This window comes from Tursiops truncatus, chromosome 12 (genome assembly GCF_011762595.2).
Source record: "Tursiops truncatus isolate mTurTru1 chromosome 12, mTurTru1.mat.Y, whole genome shotgun sequence".
Lineage (NCBI taxonomy): Eukaryota > Metazoa > Chordata > Mammalia > Artiodactyla > Delphinidae > Tursiops > Tursiops truncatus.
In genome coordinates this window covers 46072352-46093633 of record NC_047045.1, presented here as the reverse complement: position 1 = coordinate 46093633, position 21282 = coordinate 46072352, and the positions used below count along the sequence as shown (strand labels likewise).

General features: G+C 38.5%; 1 protein-coding gene across 8 annotated transcripts in view; it reads right to left on the bottom strand.

The window, feature by feature from the left end:
* The window catches only part of DSE (dermatan sulfate epimerase), a 70092-nt gene that overhangs the window by 8982 nt on the left and 39828 nt on the right, over positions 1–21282 (bottom strand). For 5 of the 8 annotated variants that reach the window (XM_019929609.3, XM_033867648.2, XM_019929611.3 and 2 more), the window contains one exon: positions 1413–1666. In XM_019929609.3, coding sequence (XP_019785168.1) covers positions 1413–1666 — 254 coding nt within the window. Of the gene's footprint in view, positions 1–1034; positions 1214–1412; positions 1667–4703; positions 4775–21282 lie in introns of those variants that run through there. The other 3 variants (XM_019929612.3, XM_033867652.2, XM_033867651.2) reach the window with 3 other exon arrangements.

Here is a 21282-nt window from a genome sequence, read left to right as displayed (position 1 = left end):
AGCGAGCCATTACTTTACTCAGAAGACAAAGGCATGTGAAAACTCCTGCCAGAAGAAAATTCAAATTTTGACCCAATGCGAGCCAGTATTTTAGGTGCCTGCTTAATATCTGGAACAATTTTATCTACTGTGAAGAATGAAGAAATAAGCTCTATTCCTGTTGGTAAAGAACTAAAATTTATCTAAGGAAATAAAACTGTGCTAGACTAAAACTCAAGGCCCCAAGCTGCGATCCAGCTCACTCCAAGGTTCTCTCCACCAATTCATGATGCTGTCTTTCCACAGGCCTGTGGATTTATAAATGGTCTGATGGTAGGTGTTCACATGGCTTAACCTCTTGACTTTTAAAATTTCATTTGTTTTTGTGAGAGTGGGGGGCAAAGGGAGCTAGCATGAAAATTTACCCTCTTAATCAAGCTTTCCTTAAGTTACTAAAATTGAACTTCTATTCTGAGAGAGGTAACAAAATATAGTGGAAAGACAATGAAGTTTGAGTTTGTCTAGAACTGGGTCCCAATCCCAGCTACCTTATATGGTTGAGGTGAGAATTAAATAAAATATGGACAAGGATTAGCACATGCCATAGGCTCAATTAATTTTAGTTTCTTTTCTTCTAAGACCCAATTAAAAGTGATGGTTCATATGACAAGGGAGAAAGCTAGGCTTGGGTAGAATCTGATGCTGGGTAATGTGCAAAATACTTACTAATTCTCATGGGGAATATAATCAAGAGCTAAACTCTTTTCGATTTGCCAGTTATGAGTATATATTTAATTCTAATAACTTACTGTGACCTTAGGGTTGTTTTTCTTAAACACAATCTTATTTAGTCATTTATAGACTTCCACAGGAGTTGTCATTAAGTCAGAATTACAAGAACAAAGAAAATGCAATATTAGCAATTACATAATACAATAAGGTAAAGCAGCTATACGATCCACAAAAGTCAATTCCAAATTTGACCTGAACGATGTAGACTGATTGTTTTAAAGTCTTTAGAGGGACAAAAAAAGTAGTGCTGTAATGATACACACCTGTGTATGAGGACTATTCAGTTCATATAATAAACCATCTGTTCAGCTTTTAAAAACCCTATCCAGGCTGGCTGCCTTCACTGTCAAAAATCTTTGGAAAAAGGAAGATTCACCACGGATCCTGTGCTGTAAGGATATGGCTTGGGACAATCAAACGCCGTACTCAAGTAACCTTCAGGCTAAAATAACAAGCAGAAATGAGGAAAGAGATGTCTCTCAACTCTTCAAGAGGTGTCCCAGATATCACTTCATCTTATGGGCTTAGTTAGGATCCAAGCATGAACATATATTTAGACTAGTTATATAAATGCTTTGCTCACAACATGGTAACTACAAGTGATGTCAGCTCAGGCATCCCCTCGGTGTGTCCGTACGCACCTTGATTCATCAGGACCAGGCTTCCTGTGAGCAAGGCCATGCAGTTGGTGGGCTGATGATTGTGCAGGTATTGAAATCCCCACCCTCTCCTGTATGAAGTTTCATACATATATCCCGAGGCATTGGCAATCACTTCAAGAAACCTCTCCTGTTGTGTCTTGCTCAGGTAGTTGTACAAGAAGTCATAGGCAGTGGCAAAACCAACCAGGGAGTGAGCAAGCGGGACTTCATCCCAAGGAGCATCTTTCACCAACCTGTAAAGGAAAAGAAGCCACGCAAATGAGTGCCAGCAGGCTCACAGCCCTCATCACACTTTTAAAGTGTCTATTTCTCAGAACTACAGGACACAAGTGGAGATACAATCCAAAAGGTTTAACGACACAAAAGATAGATTTCCCTCCACATAAGGCACAAGCATAAAGTTTGTCTAATGTGAAAATTACAGAGTACACACTTTTCTCTCTCCAGCTTCCGGCAACATCAGGATGTTGAGATTTTTCTACTTTTGACTTTTTTTTTTGGTTTGGTTTGGGTTTTTTTTGCGGTACGTGGGCCTCTCACTGTTGTGGCCTCTCCTGTTGCGGAGCACAGGCTCCAGACATGCAGGCTTAGCGGCCATGGCTCACGGGTCCAGCCGCTCCGCGGCATGTGGGATCTTCCCAGACCGGGGCATGAACCCGTGTCTCCTGCATTGGCAGGCGGACTCTCAACCACTGCGCCAACAGAGAAGCCCACTTTTGACTTTTTGCTTTACTCTTCATGGGAGGTAGAAGAATATATTCAAAGAGATCGAAAGCACATAACGTCATGGCAGATCAAAATTCTCTGGAGTACCCATTAACTAGTGCTTGCCCTCCCCTTTCTACCTGAAGTAGGGTTCTCAGTTCTGTTCCATGGCTGCTGTGCTGAAACTGTCCAACATGTATGTATATCCTATCTTATTTCCCACGGGCTGGTCAAGGTGAAGGTACCACGGTGTACAGTTTGGGACCTCTCAATCTAGACAGACCCCCTTGGTCAATGCCATGATGAGGAGAGTGGCTAAAACGCTGGTGTAAGGGAGTAAAATGAGCTGATTCTAACTCAGATTTCTGCGTCTCATTTTTTCCTTATAGAATGAAGTGCACTGCCTTTAAGATTCTTCAAGTACTTTTCAGGGAAGTCTATAAAAGCTGATCTGTGAAGTATTAAACTGTCATTTTCTCGGAAACCAAATTTCTGCTTGACTTGCTACATAATTCTGCAAGTACATTAATAGTGTGTGGCCTGCATGACACAGGAAGCGAAAAAGGATCTTTCGCAATCACAGTTCTAGGGAATTATCCAGAAGACCCTCCCTATCTGTTCAGGATGTACTTGAGTAATCTCTAAAAGAGGGAAACAAATGAAGGGTGTGCTGTACTTGCGGCAGGTGGAAGAAAGCTCTCAATTAGGGATTAAACTAAAGCTTAACATTTCTATGCCAGAGCCTCTTTTTGGCCAACTAGTGAAGCCTCAGCCTCTTTCTCAATATGTTAACATATAATAACATATTAACATATAATATCTTATATGTTAATTCATAACATATAATACCTAGGGATACCAGGAAAGGTATTACTTTGAAATATAACTATCAGTACAGATATTTTTAAAAATTGTGATATATGTGCTTCTTTATTAAGGCATTAGAATACAAGATTGAATGGCAGGGATAGTAACTATGATAATGTATAAGTAGTGATGAGCATAAATAATATTTTGAGATGTACACAGTAACTGAATGTGACGTGAAAATATCTGTGACAAAGTTACAGGTTCTCCTGATATTACTATAGTTGGTTATCCAGATTTATGATTTAGAAGAGATGCTAAAATTTCAGTTAGAGTTAGTGAAAATTAAGATGCAGTATTTCTCCCATACAAACCTCACAGACCCTAGGTTAAGAATACTTAAAATGTTCTGAGAGACTACCTGTTCTAGACTGTGCTCCTCTTTCAGGAGTTTATATTAAAGACCTGATCTTAGTAAGGCCTTCTCTGCTCACTCTGTCAGAACTTCAGCATTACTCCCCAACTCACAGTATTTCATTTGCCTTCCTCACTTTTTTGTCCTCTTAGCGTTTAAGTATGTATATGTATATGCGTATGCATAGTATCCCCTACTAGAATTGAAGTTCTACAAGGGCAGGGTTAGCTTTCCTTCTCTGTTGTATTCACTATTGGATCCCCAATCCTACAACAGTGTCTGGCACACAGGAGACTTTCAATAAATATTTGGGGGAAGAAAGAAAAAAATGAAGGAACAAGCCTATAAAACTAGGCTACACTGTTGACAATGAATATGTGATGATTAAGAAATCAGGAATTTGGAAGAATCCCTTGGTATTTAACAATAACTTCAGTGTTTGGTTAGCTGTGCTAGTGATACAGCCTGGTGCTAAAATGACTAAAGTTGATGAGCTTCTTAACCAGTTGGCCATGGACAAAGCTGCCCTGCCAGTCAGCTGGCCAGTGTGTGTACTGGTTGTAAACAGACTATGAAGAGTGTAAATTAATTCCCTACTTCTAGGAAAAAACCCAACTCAGACTGCAAGCTCACTGCCAGGGAGTTAGAAACACAATCTTCACTGACTTATAGTGATTGGGGAAGCAGGCAGAGACTCCAAGGCATTTTTTTCCCCAGCCCTGTGTCTTTGCACCATGTCACCTATAAATGACAGCACATACACGTAGCCATGATAAAGCTGGCATCAGTGAGCTGCTACCATCTACTGAGCCCTGACACGTCTGATACACCAGTGAACTTATTTTTTATAGATAAAAGAACATTTAATATAATTGTTCTTCAGGAAATAGTACTATGCAATTTGTGAGAAAATTTCCAAGTTCCCACGTATAGTTGCTTACTCCAAGCAGCTTCCAATTCAACAAAATCCTAGCCCACTGATTTAAAAAAAAAAAAAGAGTTCCTGGTACCATCAGGTGCATCACTATATCATTATGAAATCTGATCTGTAATAGCTACATTTCTAAGACGTTACCTAGATTCTTTACCAAGACATTCTTACCCAGCTTCATCTTCAGATACAGAGAGTAATTATGGATGAGACTGTATTTTACTGTCATGGAAACCAAAGGAAATTTGCTTCTAGCTCATGAATAGCAGCAAAGGAACTATCGTATTCAATGTGATCCTAACTAGCAGCTACTAAAACTACTAAAGAAGCATGTTAAGAATCACAAAAAAAGATACAGGTATTAATATATGAATTTTATTTCAGCTTAAAATATTTATATGTACATATTTACCAATCTTTTGAAGGGGAGCTAAAAGCCTTGTCTTTGAATGTGGGTCTACGGATCAGTGTCATTGTTTTTCCCTGCAAAGAACACATATAACACATCATCACAATTTCCAGCCTTGGTTTCTTTCATATAGGAAGAAATTAAAGATACTTGTGAAGGAATATAGAATCCTTCCAGACTTTTATGAGTTTTTCCCTAAACTTTTACTAATCTCATCCACATTAAATTATGACAGCAATTTTTTATAGTAAGTCATTCCAAAGCATTTAAGTTGGTTTTGGAACTATTAATTCTTTTTTATAAACTCACACTTATTCTATTTGTATAATATTATTAAAATTGTGTAATTACAGGTATTAGTGAAAGTGGCATAAACTGGTTTGAGAACAAATACAACTGACATTTGCTAAGCACATAATTCCATGGGTGGCAACAGAAATTAATGGACACAGCCTTGACATTCAGCAGTCTCTGAGAGCTGCTGCCAGTTATACAAGGAATGGAGGTTAATTTCATTGGCAAGTCAGTTAAGAGGTGGTTAGTTAAGAAAATTAAGTAAGTTAAGAGGAGGTTAGTTAGGAAAAGTTTTACTGTATTCCTTTTTATAAGCTATACTTTCCCCTGTTTAGAGACTATTCTTAAATTAAGGTCCACGGACCCCTGGGGTCTCTGAGACTCTTTCAGGGGATCCATGACTACAAATTATTCTCATAATAATATAAAGATGTTATATGTTGATATTTGCACTAATGGTGCAAAAGTACTAGTGGGTTAAAAATGTTGGCATCTTAGCAAGCCAGGCAGGGGCACTGAACTGTTCTAGTAATCCTTGTATGATTCTGCATACTGCCGTGCACTCTAAGTTTAAAAAAAAAAGCCAGTTTCACTTAAGAATATCCTTGATAAAGTGGTAAAAATTATTAATTTTATAAAATCTCAACCTTTTTAGTTCATATCTTTCTAATAGCCCATGTGATGAAATGGGAAGTATGTAAAAAGCACTATCCGTAGCAAAGTAAATAACTATCATGAGGAAGAAATTGTGCATTTAGTTGAGAGCTGAACTAGCTCCTTGCTTTTTCATGAAACATCATTTTTACATCAGAGAATGACCAACTGACAAATTACAGTTTTTTAGACTTGGGTATTTAAGTGGAAGTCTTTTTGAAACAAGGAAGCCTGCCAGTTCAAGAAAAACTGAAAGGTTTTGTTGACAATGACAAAATTTGAGATTTCAAGCAAAAAAAAAAAAAAAAAAAAAGAATTTTGGAAAAATTGTATTGATAACAAGTGTGATTTATTTTTATATTATATAACTAAATGCATCAACATTTGGAAGATGGGAATAACTCAGTGAATAAACATTCAAATAAAAAAGGCATATTACAAAACCATACAAAGATAAAAGATTCATTATAAGTGCAAAGCATACTAATGGATTTTTTACCAATTAAAATATATGAGGAATTTTATTAACTAACATGGTTTCAGATTCCACATTGAAACTAACTTTTATAATCCAGATTCCACATAGAACTAACTTTTACAAAACTACCACTTGTCAAGTTCTAGTACAGTAGCAAAGAAAACTGTCAAAATTATCTGAAAAGACTCTTCAAATACTCCTCCCTTTTCAGTCAGATGTCTGTGTGAAGCTGGATTTCTTCATATTTCTTCATATTTTCAACTTAAACACTATATTGCAACAAACTGAATACAGAAGAAGATATGCAAGATTTGCAAAAGTATAAAACAATGATCTCCTTCACACTAAATATTTTGTCTCCAAAAATCTCATTATTTTTTGCCTAAAAATATGTTATCTATGTTAATATGAAATGGATTTATCTTTCAAGAGAATGAATAAATATTTTTAAAAAATTTTTAGCTTTAATTTCTAGTATGGTAAATTTCAATAGGTATAGCCCACATAAACAAAGCTCTTTGATGTCTGATGTCCTCATTAATTTTTAAGAGTGTAAAAGAGTTCTGAGTCCAAAACATTTAAAATCTGCTGCCTAGAATATTTCCAAAGGTGAATTTAAGTGAATTTATGCGAAACAGAATGATGTGAACATAGAAAGGAACTATTAATTGCCTGGGTTGGGGTGCACGGTATTGGTGGGGAAAGGCATAGGGTTTATCATGATGTGCTATTTCCATAAATCAAGTTGTGACTGTAAAAGGAAGAGACATAAAAACCTTTCCAAAATTTAGTAGCTTCACTAATCAGAATTTTTATAACAATTCCCTGTGGATAGACTGCTTCCATTATCATAAATGCTTTTGAACTACTATGTACAGAGTAAAAAAGTAGGCAATCTAAGGAGTCTATTACTTAAAAATTGACAGCTTACTTGATGCAATGACTAATATAAAAAGTCTAATAACAATGTTGGCATTCATTTTTATTTGCATAGATTTGTTTTAAATGATCAGTTATATTCAAATTTTTTCCATATAGTCTTAGTAGATATTTTGTAGAAAATTATTATCTGTGAAAAGATTAATACTTAGGTATCTAAGATTAATCTTAGGTATTATGAGGTTCACAGAATAGTCTATGTATAATATTGTTTAAATTTTTATACTATTTCATTTATACAAATACTGTTAAAATAAATACTTGGAATAACAGAAGTTCTGTATTTAAAATCTAAGAGGTGTCAAGAGGTCACTGATATTTAAATATTTAAATGAATCAACGATATACAAAAAAAAAAAAACTGGAGGGGCTTCCCTGGTGGCGCAGTGGTTGAGAGTCCGCCTGCCGATGCAGGGGATGCGGGTTCGTGCCCCGGTCTGGGAGGATCACACATGCCGCGGAGCGGCTGGGCCCATGAGCCATGGCCGTTGAGCCTGTGCATCCAGACCCTGTGCTCCACAACGGGAGAGGCCAGAACGGTGAGAGGTCCGCGTACCGCAAAAAAAAAAAAAAAAAAAAAAAAAAAAAAAAATACTGGAAACAAGGGGACAACTCGTAACTCCCTTTACAATGTTATTATGGTTATTAGTCCTGTTTTTGAGCACCTTTTACAGCTTGACAATTTTATACCAGGATTTTCATATGTAACTGTATTTTGAAGGTCATGATTTGATCCATGGTATAAGCAAGTCTATGTGTTTTCAAAAGTATGTTTAAATGAGGCTCCACTGTTTGTTAAACGTTTCCAAAAAGTAGAACTCAAAACAATCCTTCTTTTTCTCATTTTGAGATAACATACAGTTTTATAACCCTATAAAATATTTACATAGTAAATTCATAAAGTAGAAGATTCATATTTCAAAATCTGGTTTATTTTAGACACTAGATGTTCATGTATAAATATAAATGTAAGAGAAAATGAAATAAGCCTTAAAGGAATTAAGAATTGAAACGTACAGTGCAGCGATGAGCTCTTTAGAAACTCCCAGATGTAACTTTACAGGGCAGAGCAGCACCAGCTTCACATTTGCCAGCTTCGCTGCAGCTGCGTCTACTGCACATAAGCTACACCTCTGCCTATAGCATGCACTGGCTCACACCACCAAAATATGCCAATATAAGGTCAGTTCTATTCTTTTTTTTTTTTTTTTTTTTTTTTTTTTTTTTGCGGTACGCGGGCCTCTCACTGTTGTGGCCTCTCCCGTTGCAGAGCACAGGCTCCGGACGCGCAGGCTCAGCGGCCATGGCTCACGGGCCCAGCTGCTCCGCGGCATGTGGGATCTTCCGGGACCGGGGCACGAACCCGTGTCCCCTGCATCGGCAGGTGGACTCAACCACTGCGCCACCAGGGAAGCCCAGGTCAGTTCTATTCTTAAAATGTAAATCAATCTATTCATTCTAAAAGAGTCCTGAAGACAGTAACCTGACAGAAAGTCATTCAGTTTTTCTGTGCTTGGAAACAACCTCCAGTAAGTTAGGAGAGCCATGTGTTACCACTGCTTTTAAAAATATGACTCATGGCAATTGTGATTCGTCTTTTCTCCCCTCTGTAAGTTAAACATAAAAACTAGCCATAAATGTTAAATGTCAGTAATATGTGAAATTTTGTAAGTAATTCCTGTAACATTTAGCCAAAGGAAGTGGATTTCTAACCCGTGTGGCCTTGCCTGTGAAGCACAGTGGGACCCTGACAGTGACTTGCCAAGAAGAGCAGAGTAAGCCCGGAATATAGATAAACTTGATCTAGGGGCCTCTGAGTGGGTAGCAAGCTATCCAAGGGGCATGTTAAACTCAACTCTGGCCTGGTTTGTAGTTCATATTCCAAATGTTTGATCAGGTGGCTAAGGGGTGGCATTTGCATCATGAAGCAAAATTAACTATTTATAGTTGGGAGGAAAGAGAGAAGCTATATTTCATATTAATTAAGCACATAGTGTGTGCCAAGCCCTTTACATACTTTATTTCATTTAATCTTCAAAATTCACATTAGATGTTACAGCCCCATTTCATAGATTGTAAAAGCGGTATTTGGATAGGAAAATTACTCGTTGAAGATCACGTAGCTAAGTTAAAGAATGGAATCCAGGACTACCTGAATCTAGAATTTTTACTTCTTCCTGGTGAGGGAAAGCACTGTGCTTATAAGGAAAGTCACCAACTTTGCCATAAGAACCCAGTCAGAAGAAAGGGCTAGTCAGCAAACCTACCAAGAGCTAGGCAGAAGGGCACTTATGCTGAAATACAACAGAGGGTTCCAAAGTCCTGCCATGTTCATGATACCAAGAGAGAAACAAGGCATGAGGTGTGGGAAAAGGGGCAGACGTGAGGAGAGATATCATGATACTGTGCTCACAAGGTTGCTCAGGGCCCACCCTAGGAAAATGTGATTCCAACCATGTAGCATTCCTGAAACAATTCTTCCTTCTCCCCACAGACCTCTGGTGAGCGTGAAGCTCCTAATGTACTGCTCCAGGTCCAGCTGGTCCAGGGCCTGGTGGGCCTGAACCTGCATGCTGAGAACGTTCAGCTCCTAAAGCTAGCCAGGGCTACAGACACAGAAATAGACAATGAGCTTTCCTTTTTGAACATCTACTTTGCTCCCTACTAGAGAACAAATGCTAAAAGGATAACAGAACGATAGAATGGGAATTGACTATACATTAAGACATCTTCAGGGAAAATGACTTATCGACCATGAACTATAAAAGATCATTTTCTTCCACAATCTTCATTTCCATATTCATGAAATCACTGGATTCAATATATAGAGTACTACCACTTAATTTCATTTTAAAGCTATAAATTCAATATTCCAAATATTAAATTCTAAAATACAAAAATTTAGGTCAGTTTGGCCCTACTCAAGAATACTGAGGAGTCAATTATGCAAAAGCAGAAACTAAAAAGAATATTCTTTTTTACTTAAAAAAGGATTCTAGATGGCTTATAGAGAAAATGAATTAGTCTGAGTGTGAAAATATACACCAAGCTAATGTAGTAGTGTTGTTAAGTGGGAAATGGCACTGCCGTGTCATTATTCCAGTGTTTAATTCGCTGACACAAAGTCCTTTTATCCAAAATCCAAGTATGCTATCCAAGTACGCTGTTTCATTCTATTTAAATGGAATCAAACAGCATTCAAAATTGTAATCCCTTTTTGCTGGCCAAGTGTGTTTTGGGCTAGTGTCCAGCCTGAAAAGGTAAGAGGGAGAAGCATGATAATTAAGATGATTCAAATTTCATAAGAAGACCTCTGTTTTGTAAGAAAGGCAGAGCTCAAAGGACTAGAATTTAAAACAGGCTCACCTATCACATTCTAATAATAAATTACGAAAGAATCTGTTATAATGGAGAAATTCTGAAACTTGAAAAGGTGGTAGGAGAGAATAACCCAGATTTCCTGCATTGTTCAGAAAAGCTTAATCAAATGATTTTTGGCCTTTTAAAAAAGTAGCTTGGTATTTTATAGGTTTAACATGCTTTATATTTATACATGTAAAATGTTTCTAAAAGTTCAGTTGAAGACTTCCCTGGTGGTCCAGTGGTTAAGACTCCACGCTTCCAATGCAAGGAAGGGGGCACGGGTTCGATTCCTGGTTGGGAAAGTTTCACATACCACGTGGTACAGCCAAATAAATAAATAAATAAATAAAAGTTCAGTTGAACAATTCATAGATGTCATCACTTCAGTCAATGACTATGCAAGTATCCAGTGATCATGTGAGAAACAATGCCTAGAAGTAGTTGATCTGATTTTAAGAAAAAATTAAACATGCAAGAAGAGCCAGGGAAGTCAGTGAAAAGAAGAACAATGATGGAGGGTGGCCAGCTCTGCCAGAGAAGAAGGCACACTATAAACCTTCGCTAATCAGAATACAGTGGTACTGACATATGAATAGACAGACATACCAATGGAATGAAACAAAATTCAGAAACAGGTGCAAAACATATGGAAACTTGGTATGTGATAAAGGTGGCATCAAAAATCAATAGGGAAAAGAAGTACCCTCCAACAAGTTATACTGGAACAACTAGATAGTCATTTGAAAAAAGGAGAAAATTGGATCCAAACCTCATAGAATACAAGAAAATAAACTCTAAATTAATTAGGCATCTAAATATAAAGTATGAGATAAAAAAATCTTAAAAGAAAGCATGGATGAATTCCTTTGTGACCTGGAGAAGGAAAAGCCTTTCCAACTATGATTCAAAAACAAGAAGCAATAGAAGAAAAGACATCATTTTGGCCATATAAAGCTTAAAAGAAAAAATAAGACAAAACCTTTTGCACAGGGGGAAAAAAAAGACCACAAGTAAACATGAATAAACTGGGGAAAAATATTTGTATCATATACTCTGGATACAGTTGGACTTATCCTAACATACCAAAGGCTCATAAAATTTAAGAAAAAGATCAAAATGTTATTGGAAAAATGAGCAAGTGACAAACAAGACAGTTAACAAAAAAAAAAGGGCAAACATCCCTCATTCAAAATTCTCATCTCCACTTATTATAAAAGAAATTTAAATCAAATTACAACTGATCTAACATTCGAATCAGTAAAAATCTCACATAGGACAAATACTCTAGTCAAAGCTGTGGGGAAATAGGCACACTCTTAAAATGCTGTTAGGGGTGCAGAGTAGTACAAATCCTATGGGGTAGAGCTTGGTAACATTTAACAAATTTTATAAACATTTTATATTTTGATCCAGTAATACCACTTATAGTAATCTACCACAAATAAAAAACATATATGCAGAAGGTTATTTATCATGGCATTACTTGTAATATGATTCTGACATGGTACATTGTGAACCATGTAACTATTTCAGATATTTAAAATTAAGTCAGAAATAAATATTGAGATGAAATTATGTTTCAGATTTGATTCAATATAAAATGAACAAATAGGAGAATATGTTCCAAACAAAAGAAAAAGATAAATCTCTAGTAATCAACCTTAACAAAATGGAGATGAGTGATTTATCGGATAGAGAGTTCAAAATAACAGTCATAAATGCTCACCAAAGTCAGGAGAGCAATGCATGAACAGGGGGAGCACTTCAACAAAGAGACAGAAAATATTAAAAAGTACTGAGCACTGCATTGTACTGAGCACTGAAAAATTCAATAACTGAACTAAATTCAATAGAAGGATTCAACAGCAGACTAGATCAAGTGGAAGAAAGGATCAGTGAACTTAAAGAGAGAGCAATCAGAAGAGCAAAAAGGAAAAAGAATAAAAAAGAGTGAAGATAGCTTAAGGGACTTATGGGACACCATAAGAAGACTAATATACACATTATAGGGGTACCAGAAGAAGAAGAGAGAGGAAGGGAGAGAAGCTTATGCAAAGATATAATGACTGAAAACTTTCCTAACCTGAGGAGAAAGAAACAGGCCCCCAGATACAGGTAGCCCGGAGTATCAAAAAAGATGCCTCTACAAAGACCCACAGTAAGACACATTATTAAATTTTCAAAAATTAAAGAGAATCTTAAAAATAGAAAGATAGGGACTTCCCTGGTGGCACAGTGGTTAAGAATCTGCCTGCCAATGCAGGGGACACAGGTTCGAGCCCTGCTCTGGAAGATCCCACATGCCGCGGAGCAACGAAGGTCGTGCGCCACAACTACTGAGCCTGCACTCTAGAGCCCACGAGCTGCAACTGAGCCTGCGTGTCACAACTACTGAAGCCCGCACACCTAGAGCCTGTGCTCCGCAACTACTGAAGCCTGCATGCCTAGACCCCGTGCTCCGCAACAAGAGAAGCCACCACAATGAGAAGCCCGCGCACCGCAACGAAGAGTAGCCCCCACTCACCACAACTAGAGGAAGCCTGCTCGCAGCAATGAAGACCCAACACAGCCATAAATAAATAAATTTATAAATAAATAAAAATTTAAAAAAAAGATAAAAGCAACTTATTACAAGGGAACTCCCATAATACCATCAGCAGAGTTTTCAGAAGAAACCTTGGGGACCAGAAGGAAGTGGGACGATATACTCAAAGTGTTAAAAGAAGAAAACTGCCAATCAAGAATAATCTACCAAGTAAAACTGTCCCTCAGAATTGAAGGAGAGTTAAAGAGTTTTCCAGATAAACATATGCTGAAGAAGTTTATCACCACTAACTGGCCTTAGAAGAAATGTTAAAGGGAGTTCTTCAAACTGAAATGAAAGGATGCCAATTAGTAACGTGAGAACATATGAAAGTATAAAACTCACCAGTAAAGGTAAATATACACTTAAACGCAGAATACTCTAATATTGTAATGGTGGTGGGTAAATCACTTATAACTCTAGTATAAAGGTTAAAAGAAGACAGTATTAAAAAATAACCATACAATAATTTTTAATAGATACACAATGTAAGAAGACATCCAAGTTTTCAAAATTTCCTGCTCATCAATACTTCCTCTGGAAACTAGTGAAGAATTTCTCCACCCAAATTAAGATATATACCAAAAAGAAGACAACATGAGATTCATGTTCCAGAGGGGACCCACCCCATGAGAGAAAAGAAGAGTTAGTCAACAGCCATACCGTAGATCTAGATTATAACCAGTCAAAGGCTTTGGCAGGTTCCTCTTCAAGAAGATGAATTGTTAAGAATGTCTTATTAAGAACATCTTGTTTGAATGGATTGAGAGACTTACATAACTGAGTGAGAGTCTGGTTGGTAATTAGTGATAAGTGTATAGGAAACTAAGCAAATAAAGCAAAAAGGCTGTTATTAATCCTAGAGAAAACAAAAAGTTGCACACAAACTGAAAGTAATCATAGTATATGACACGGTTCAGCTGTCAACAGCTTTTGCCTCCTTAAAATATGCAAACACAATATTCATTCAATTAAAATCACAACATATCTATATTGGAAGGCTGGAGGGACACGCAGTTTGTATGTGTTGGTGGTGGATGGTACGTGAGAGGTAGATGAGGGATGCATCTACAAGTCAAGGAATGTCAAAGGTTGCCTACAACCACCTGAAGCATGAGACAGTTTTTCCTTGGAGCCTCCAGAAGGAACCAAGACCCTGCTGACACCTTGGTTGCAGATTTCTAGCCTCCAGAACTGCGAGAGAATCAACTTCTGTTTGTTTTAAGCCACTTAGTCTGTGTTACTTTGTTACGGCTGCCCTAGGAATAATACACCGACCTTCAAGAATCTGACTTGTCATCACTGCCATCTTGTATGCACCATCTTCCTGCTGCTGCCTGAACACGTGGTGACTCCCATTTATTTTAAAGAAATCCTCTAAGATTTTGACACCACCACATGCAAAAGGGCAAAGAACCTGTGACAGTAAGTTTAAAAAGTGAGGGATACTTTAACAATGGCAAAAATGGTAATCAAATTGCTAAATCTTGCCACCCTGATGTTAGGAAGATACCAAAACTAAAATAAGGCCAACCTTAAGGTGCTAGGATACATGAAACAGTATTTTACTTTCTATTATGGTTTCCTCAGTAAGGTTAATATTTACCTAAGATTCCCACTTTTTAATGCTTTATCAGAATTTCTCTCTTTTACAATATGCTATTTCAAGGTTTTGCTGAAGTTGCCTTTTTAAAACAGTGAATGAACTGTTCTTGATTTTATTCTGGGTGCCAACTGGAAATAATGCGCTGCAGAATTTATTCCACTCAGCCCTGGAAACCTGAAATGTAGCCGTTAATCACAGACACACACTGTTTCCTAATGAAAAAACGATGCTTCCTAATATATTTTAGGAACAAGTACTCTGAACACTACAATTATGGACTAAGGAAGCCACCTCAAAGACTGAAGCAGTCCCCTCACTGGAGATATTCAAGAAGAGGGATATTGAGAAGGGATTCTCTGAAAAGGAATCATGGGTTTATCACAATGTTAGGCAGAGTTTTCAAATTATAAATAACAAGCTATTAATAGATTGTGGAATGAATATAAGGGGTCGTGACCAGCATATTTTTAGTGGAATTTAATGGCATGGAATAGGAAATAGCAGAGTGCAAAGCATGACGTAAATGCAAGGGCTGATTCACACAACTTCTACTTATATATTTACATATGTAGAGTTAAAGTTCTGTGTATATTGGGATGTAAACTTTATTTCTTACTGTGGGTCACAGTCATAAAGGTTTGAAAGCCACTGTCTTAGAGGGTAAATGTGCCACCAAACAAGCAGCCCATCAGATGCATCCTGCAGGCAGAGAGGACCCAGGCCCAGGGCCTGCTTCAGTGCGTGGAGCTAGGTTGAGACTGGGTTGCCCCAAACACCTTCCAGCAGAGGATCTGGAGCCAACCATGAGGGAAAATCTATCACGAGTTCATTAGGAAGGATCCCAGACCACCAGAGAAGTTCAGAATGTTCAAAGAGGCCAGTAGACAGTGTATGACAGAGGCAGATGTGAAACACCAAACGGGCCCACACAGTCAATTCAGGAACGAAAAGTAATTTGTCACTGTGTAGAAAAAGAACAAGAAAACATTTCTCATCCCCCAAAATGTTTGTTTGGCTTTGAAGCCATTTATTTTCAAGAGAGGTAATGAAATAATACCTATGAACAGCACCTTGTACCAATAATGTCTATTTTATTTCATGTCCCGGGGACACAGTTTTAAAGAGTATTTCTTAATTTGGCAACAAAGTGGAAAAAAGTCAATTTAGGAGTTTGTGAATCATAAAAAATCTGGAGGATGTGCTATTTGCCATAAAATAGAATTAATGGATAAAGTAAATTTAGATTAAATTACGAGCCAAACTTGTGAGCCATCTTCAACATGCCATGGGCATTAAATACTTCCCCGAGTTTTAGATCTAGAGTTATCTGTCATATGGAAAATAAAAGCTGACTCCACCCCAAAGGTTGAATGTAGTCACATCTTCTTTAACCAAGTGACAGGCTATGATAGAAAAGCAAAGAGTAAAAGATTCAAACTGGCTTTAGTAATAGTGTAAAATCTTTCCCATGTCAACAGGTTCTCCAAAGAAGGTAAAATAGTAAGCTCCATATGGTTTTTCAAAATTATGGCCCAAAGTTTAGGGCAGAAAGATATTAACGTTAATACAAAATTTTAGCAATATGTGTGGATTTATTCTTAACTCTCCCTTTCCTTAGACTTTCTTTTCTTGGAATAGTGTATTCCCTGTAATTGAATCACGGAAATGAACTAAAAATTGCACATTAAATTGTTACAAACCCAAATTGCCATCCATCCACACCTCATCAAGAATCTTTTTTTTTTTTTTTTCCAACTTAAAAAGAAATAGCACGATTCTCTCAAGCTGATACTTTCTTCCTGGAGTGATGCCGACATGATGTTTCATTTTGGCTTCACATCCAGAAAGTGATTTGAGGACACCCAAGTGGCTCTTCTAGCACTTTACCTTTTCTTCTCATTCTTCTTGTTGTTATTCATTTATTTGTTGTGATAAGCTTACTTTAATTAAATCTGACCTTCTTTGAACTTTCCTTCTACATTTTCCTATCATCCACAGAAACTATGTCTGTTGTACTTGAAAGCATATTTTATACTGGATAAATTTTTTTTTTTCCTGGTGATGACATTTTTTAAAGTCACAGTACACTTCTAGCAAACAGGAGGTAGCTAAAAATAATGCCGGAGGGACATGAACTCAACATCTCCTCTTGGGTCCACAGGCCCTTCAAACTCAGTCGATCCCAAACCAAACCCTTTATTAGTACTCTCCAAGAGTTCCAAGTGTTGTGATCTCATTGAAAGGTCCCATGCCTCTCAGCATCCCATAAAAGAAAGTTCTTAGTCCTTCTTGTCCTCAAATAAAATTGTCAAGTCTTATATTGGGTCAGCCAAAAAGTTCATTTGGGTGTTTTCTGTAAGATCTTATGGAAAAACCCGAACAAACTCTTTGGCCAACCCAATACATGCTAATCCTTAAAACTTTCTGGAACCCAACATTTCTTTGCATTCTCAGAGCCCCTATTCCAGGCTGTCATCTGGATAAACACAAAAGGCCTGACTGGTCTTCCTGGTTTGACCTCTGCAATCTACTCTCCACATATGACCAGAGATTCTTCCTAAAACACAAATCTGTCATGGAGAAACCAGCAGCCACTTTGCGTCTCCTGATGAGAGAACAGCCACCACCTATGCTTGTGTCAAAGTGATCAAAACCGAGCTGGAGCGAGCCTCAGCACCCAGCTGTCAGTTTGTAGGAAATGCCAAGGGTGGAGGAACTCACTGAGCTGCATCTTGAGCCTGCAATCAACCACATCCAGACTGTGGGAAGCTGAGCAGGTCAAAGGGCCCAGATTCTTCCACAGATAAATTGTAACAAAAATAAAGGGATGGAGGGGAAACTGCAGATAAAAAAGACTTAAAAAACATTTAACAAATGAGCAAGACTAAACTTGTGCCTAGGGATGCACACTTGAATGAACTATAAAGAAACACAAGGACGTGACTGATGACCCTAGAAGTCAGGGTAGCCTTTGTAGGGACAGAGGGAGCTGTGATTGGGATGAGCCTTACGAGGGGCTTCCCAGGGTGGCTGGCAACGTTCTATTTTTGGAGCTGTGCTGTGGTTAGCAGGGCGTTTGCTTTAAAATACTTTACTAAGCCACACGTTTGTTCGTATGGTGCTCTACTTTTATTTTAGAATGAAAAAGTTACACACACACACACACACACACACACACACAAATCTGACCATGTTGCTGCCCTGTTAAAACCCTTCAATGGCCTCATAGTTCTTGTAAGAAAAAGTCCAAACTCCTTCACATGGTGGACAAGGTCTTGCAGCATCTGGCTCTCTACTCAAAGCCTCAATGCTTGCCTGTCTCCTCCCTACATTAAATTTTCAGTTCCTCAAAAGCATTCTGCTTCCTTCTGTCACGGCCTCTGAACATCAGTTATTTCTGCTTGGAACAATCAAACATGCTCTCTTTCCCCTTCACTTGGCGGATTCCTATTTGTCCCTCAGGCCCCAGGAGGAAAGCCTTCCCAGGGCTCCAATGTTGGGCATCCCGAAGTACCTCTCTGTCTTCCCATTACACACTATACTTTCTCAATCACAGCCTTTATCATCTGCATTAATATAGTCTATTAGTTCATATTTTCCATAGGTCAACCACTCTAGGCAAGATGTATTAAGCTGCCCTCAAATTTTTATATTCCAATACCTAGCACAATGCCTAGACGAAAACCAAGTCCCATGCTTCCTAACACCCTGCTCTTTACTATTTAATTTTTAGCGTGCCTCAGATCACATGGGGCACTTGTTCTTTGGCCTACTCCAAATAATCGTGATTCACTGAGTCTGGGCCAGGCCCAGGAATCTGTGTTTTTAAAAATACCTATATGATTCCGATGAAAGAACCATACTTTGAGAAAGTGTCCCATATCCAATCAATCTCTTTGTAGATTCTCTGTCCTACATCTCTCTCTCTCTCCTCTTTTTTTTTTTAAATCTTTTGGCCGCACCGTGCGCCATGCGGGATCTTAGTTCCCTGACCAGGGATTGAACCCGTGGCCCCTGCAGTGGACGCATGGAATCTTAACCACTGGACCGCCAGGGAAGTCCTGCCCTAAATGTCTCAGATGCATTCCTTCTTTTCCCCACTCTCACTGACTTAACTGTGGTCTTCATTTCCCCCCTAGACTTATATAAGCTTCCACCTAGTTCCCCTCCTCCTGATTCCTCTCCTCCAAGCCATCCACACACAAAGCTTCTAAACACAGGCTTATGTGGGAAACACAATCATCTGGCCCCTGACTATGGTTCCTCCTGCTGTCCTAAGCCAGCATGTTGACACTGGAAAGAAAAAGGAAGGATGGAGGAGAGAGACTGTGTTAAACGTGGCTAAAACATATTCTCTTGATGGATACAGCAGAAGGAAATGAAGAAGTAAAATGCCATTCTGAAGATAACTAAGGTAAAAAGAACTACGCAGCTTTACAAGAGACTCCACGGACATACTCATGTCACTACTATTCTCCAGTAGTTATATATATCTCTATATATAGCATTAGTAAGAACTTAATGTCAGCAAGGCCCTACATCTTTAGTGGTATTAGAACTAAACACGTATCTCAGTTAACAGACAAAGGCCACTTTTAAAAAACAATTATAAAGCATTATTGGAATAGAATACAGATATATATGCAGCACTTGCTAACTAACATCTTCCCTCAAGACACAGGGCAAGGAAGGCACAAAATTTAAACAACATGCTTAGCAAGTTGTTTTTCTTTTTGAATTTTATTTTATTTATTATTTTATACAGCAGGTTCTTATTAGTCATCCATTTTATACACATCAGTGCACACATGTCAATCCCAATCGCCCAATTCATCACGCCCCCACCCCCACCCCTGGTGGCTTTCCCCCATTGGTGTCCATACGTTTGTTCTCTACATCTGCGTCTCAACTTCTGCCCTGCAAACTGGTTCATCTGTACCATTTTTCTAGGTTCCACATATATGCGTTAATATAAGATATTTATTTTTCTCTTTCTGACTTACTTCCCTCTGTATGACAGTGTCTAGATCCAACCACGCCTCAACAAATGACTCAATTTCGTTCCTTTTTATGGCTGAGTAGTATGTAAGAGCCAGACTGTAAAGTCGGTGTGGAACTTACTACATTCATATCTTTGTGGTATACATGGGGTGAGGGGCACAGGCTCAGAATCCCATCAGAAGGGGGATGAGGATGCCTCTGGCCTTAAGCAGAGCTCCCTCAGACAATTCTGCAAGCCCACGTTGCATGTTTTATTAAAAAGGCAACAAGTGACACTAGAGGAGCAGGATAGGAGAGAATGTTGCTTATCGTGGAGACAGCTGAGGGTTGCACCAGTACTGCATGTTAGACTCAAACAACAAACAGATCCCACAAGAAAACTAACGTTGCATTTCTTTCCAGCTGTGTATGTCTAGAGGTGTTATAAACAGTCTCACATTTGTTGTTAGAAAGAAGCGTTATTAAAACCATTTTATCCTCACTCAATTTGAAATAGATGGAGAGGAGTTTGCTCGGTGTGTATGAAAAACTGCACTGAGATGCTCAGCTAACCCACACACCTGACCTGGCCTCTCCCTGAGCAACTCCTCACCTGCTGTCTCCTGACACCAGTCCTTGCCCAGTGTCTTCATCTGCAACGATGCTGGCAACAACCTGCTTATTAAATGGCGTAAAAGAAGGAAATTCCCAACAGCCAGGTTCCTAACCCATGTGTTTCTGTAAATATTAAAGAATCTGAACATCATAAAAAGCCTCGTTGTCATCAGTTTTAGCCTTCTGTTTCCAAGGATCTGCAGCAGGATAAAAGCAGTAACTTTCTTCAGATCACAGAATGGAAGGAACAGAGAGAAAAAGAGGCAGAAAGAGGAGGGGGAAGGGCAGAAGGAAGAGAAAGCATGAAGGAGAAAAAGCCAGGGGAACTGGGGGCTGGGTTTTCTGAGAGCCTGCATTTGTTTCACGGGGCCACTGGATTTGCTTCCTTGAATCCAATGGATTCCGGGTGCACTCCGGGCTATGCCACCCGGTCTTCACCACTGTAAGGTCAGGAGAGGAAAACCTGATCTATTTGCTCCCGGTGCTGCGGCTCCACATGTTGGGGCCCAGCTACATCCTCCCCTACTTTGATTCCCAGCCTTAACATGCAATTTAGAGAAATAAGAAGCCTGTGAAACAGCTGTAGGGAACTGTATTTAGAGCCCAGCACGCCACGCTGAGAAAGATGGGTGGACTCTTCAGTTTGGAATGTACAGGAATGAAACTGATTGGTTCATTTCCATCTGCCAGGGGCTTTTCTTTCTCCTTTTTTCCCCTTACTTTATTATTTTTTTAATATTTTACTTTGCAAATGGGCCCTCACATGTCAATCTCCAGAAGTTTGCAATCCACAGGCAAGGGAATTAACACAAGGTCTGTTGCGAATAAAATTATAATTACTTCTCTGTGCAAAAGTTCAACTTTGTTTCCCTCACCAGTTCTGAATTCCTGAAGCTGACTGGCACCAACGCAAGAGTGAAGTAATTTCTTTCCTCTGTGATTTATTTTCTGATGATAAGAAAGCAAAAATACTATAAAGAAAGGTGAAAGAATGATGCAAAATGAGTACTTCTCAAAAACACAACTCCAGAGTGAGAGTAGGTAAAATGGAGTCCTGTGTGTCAAGAAA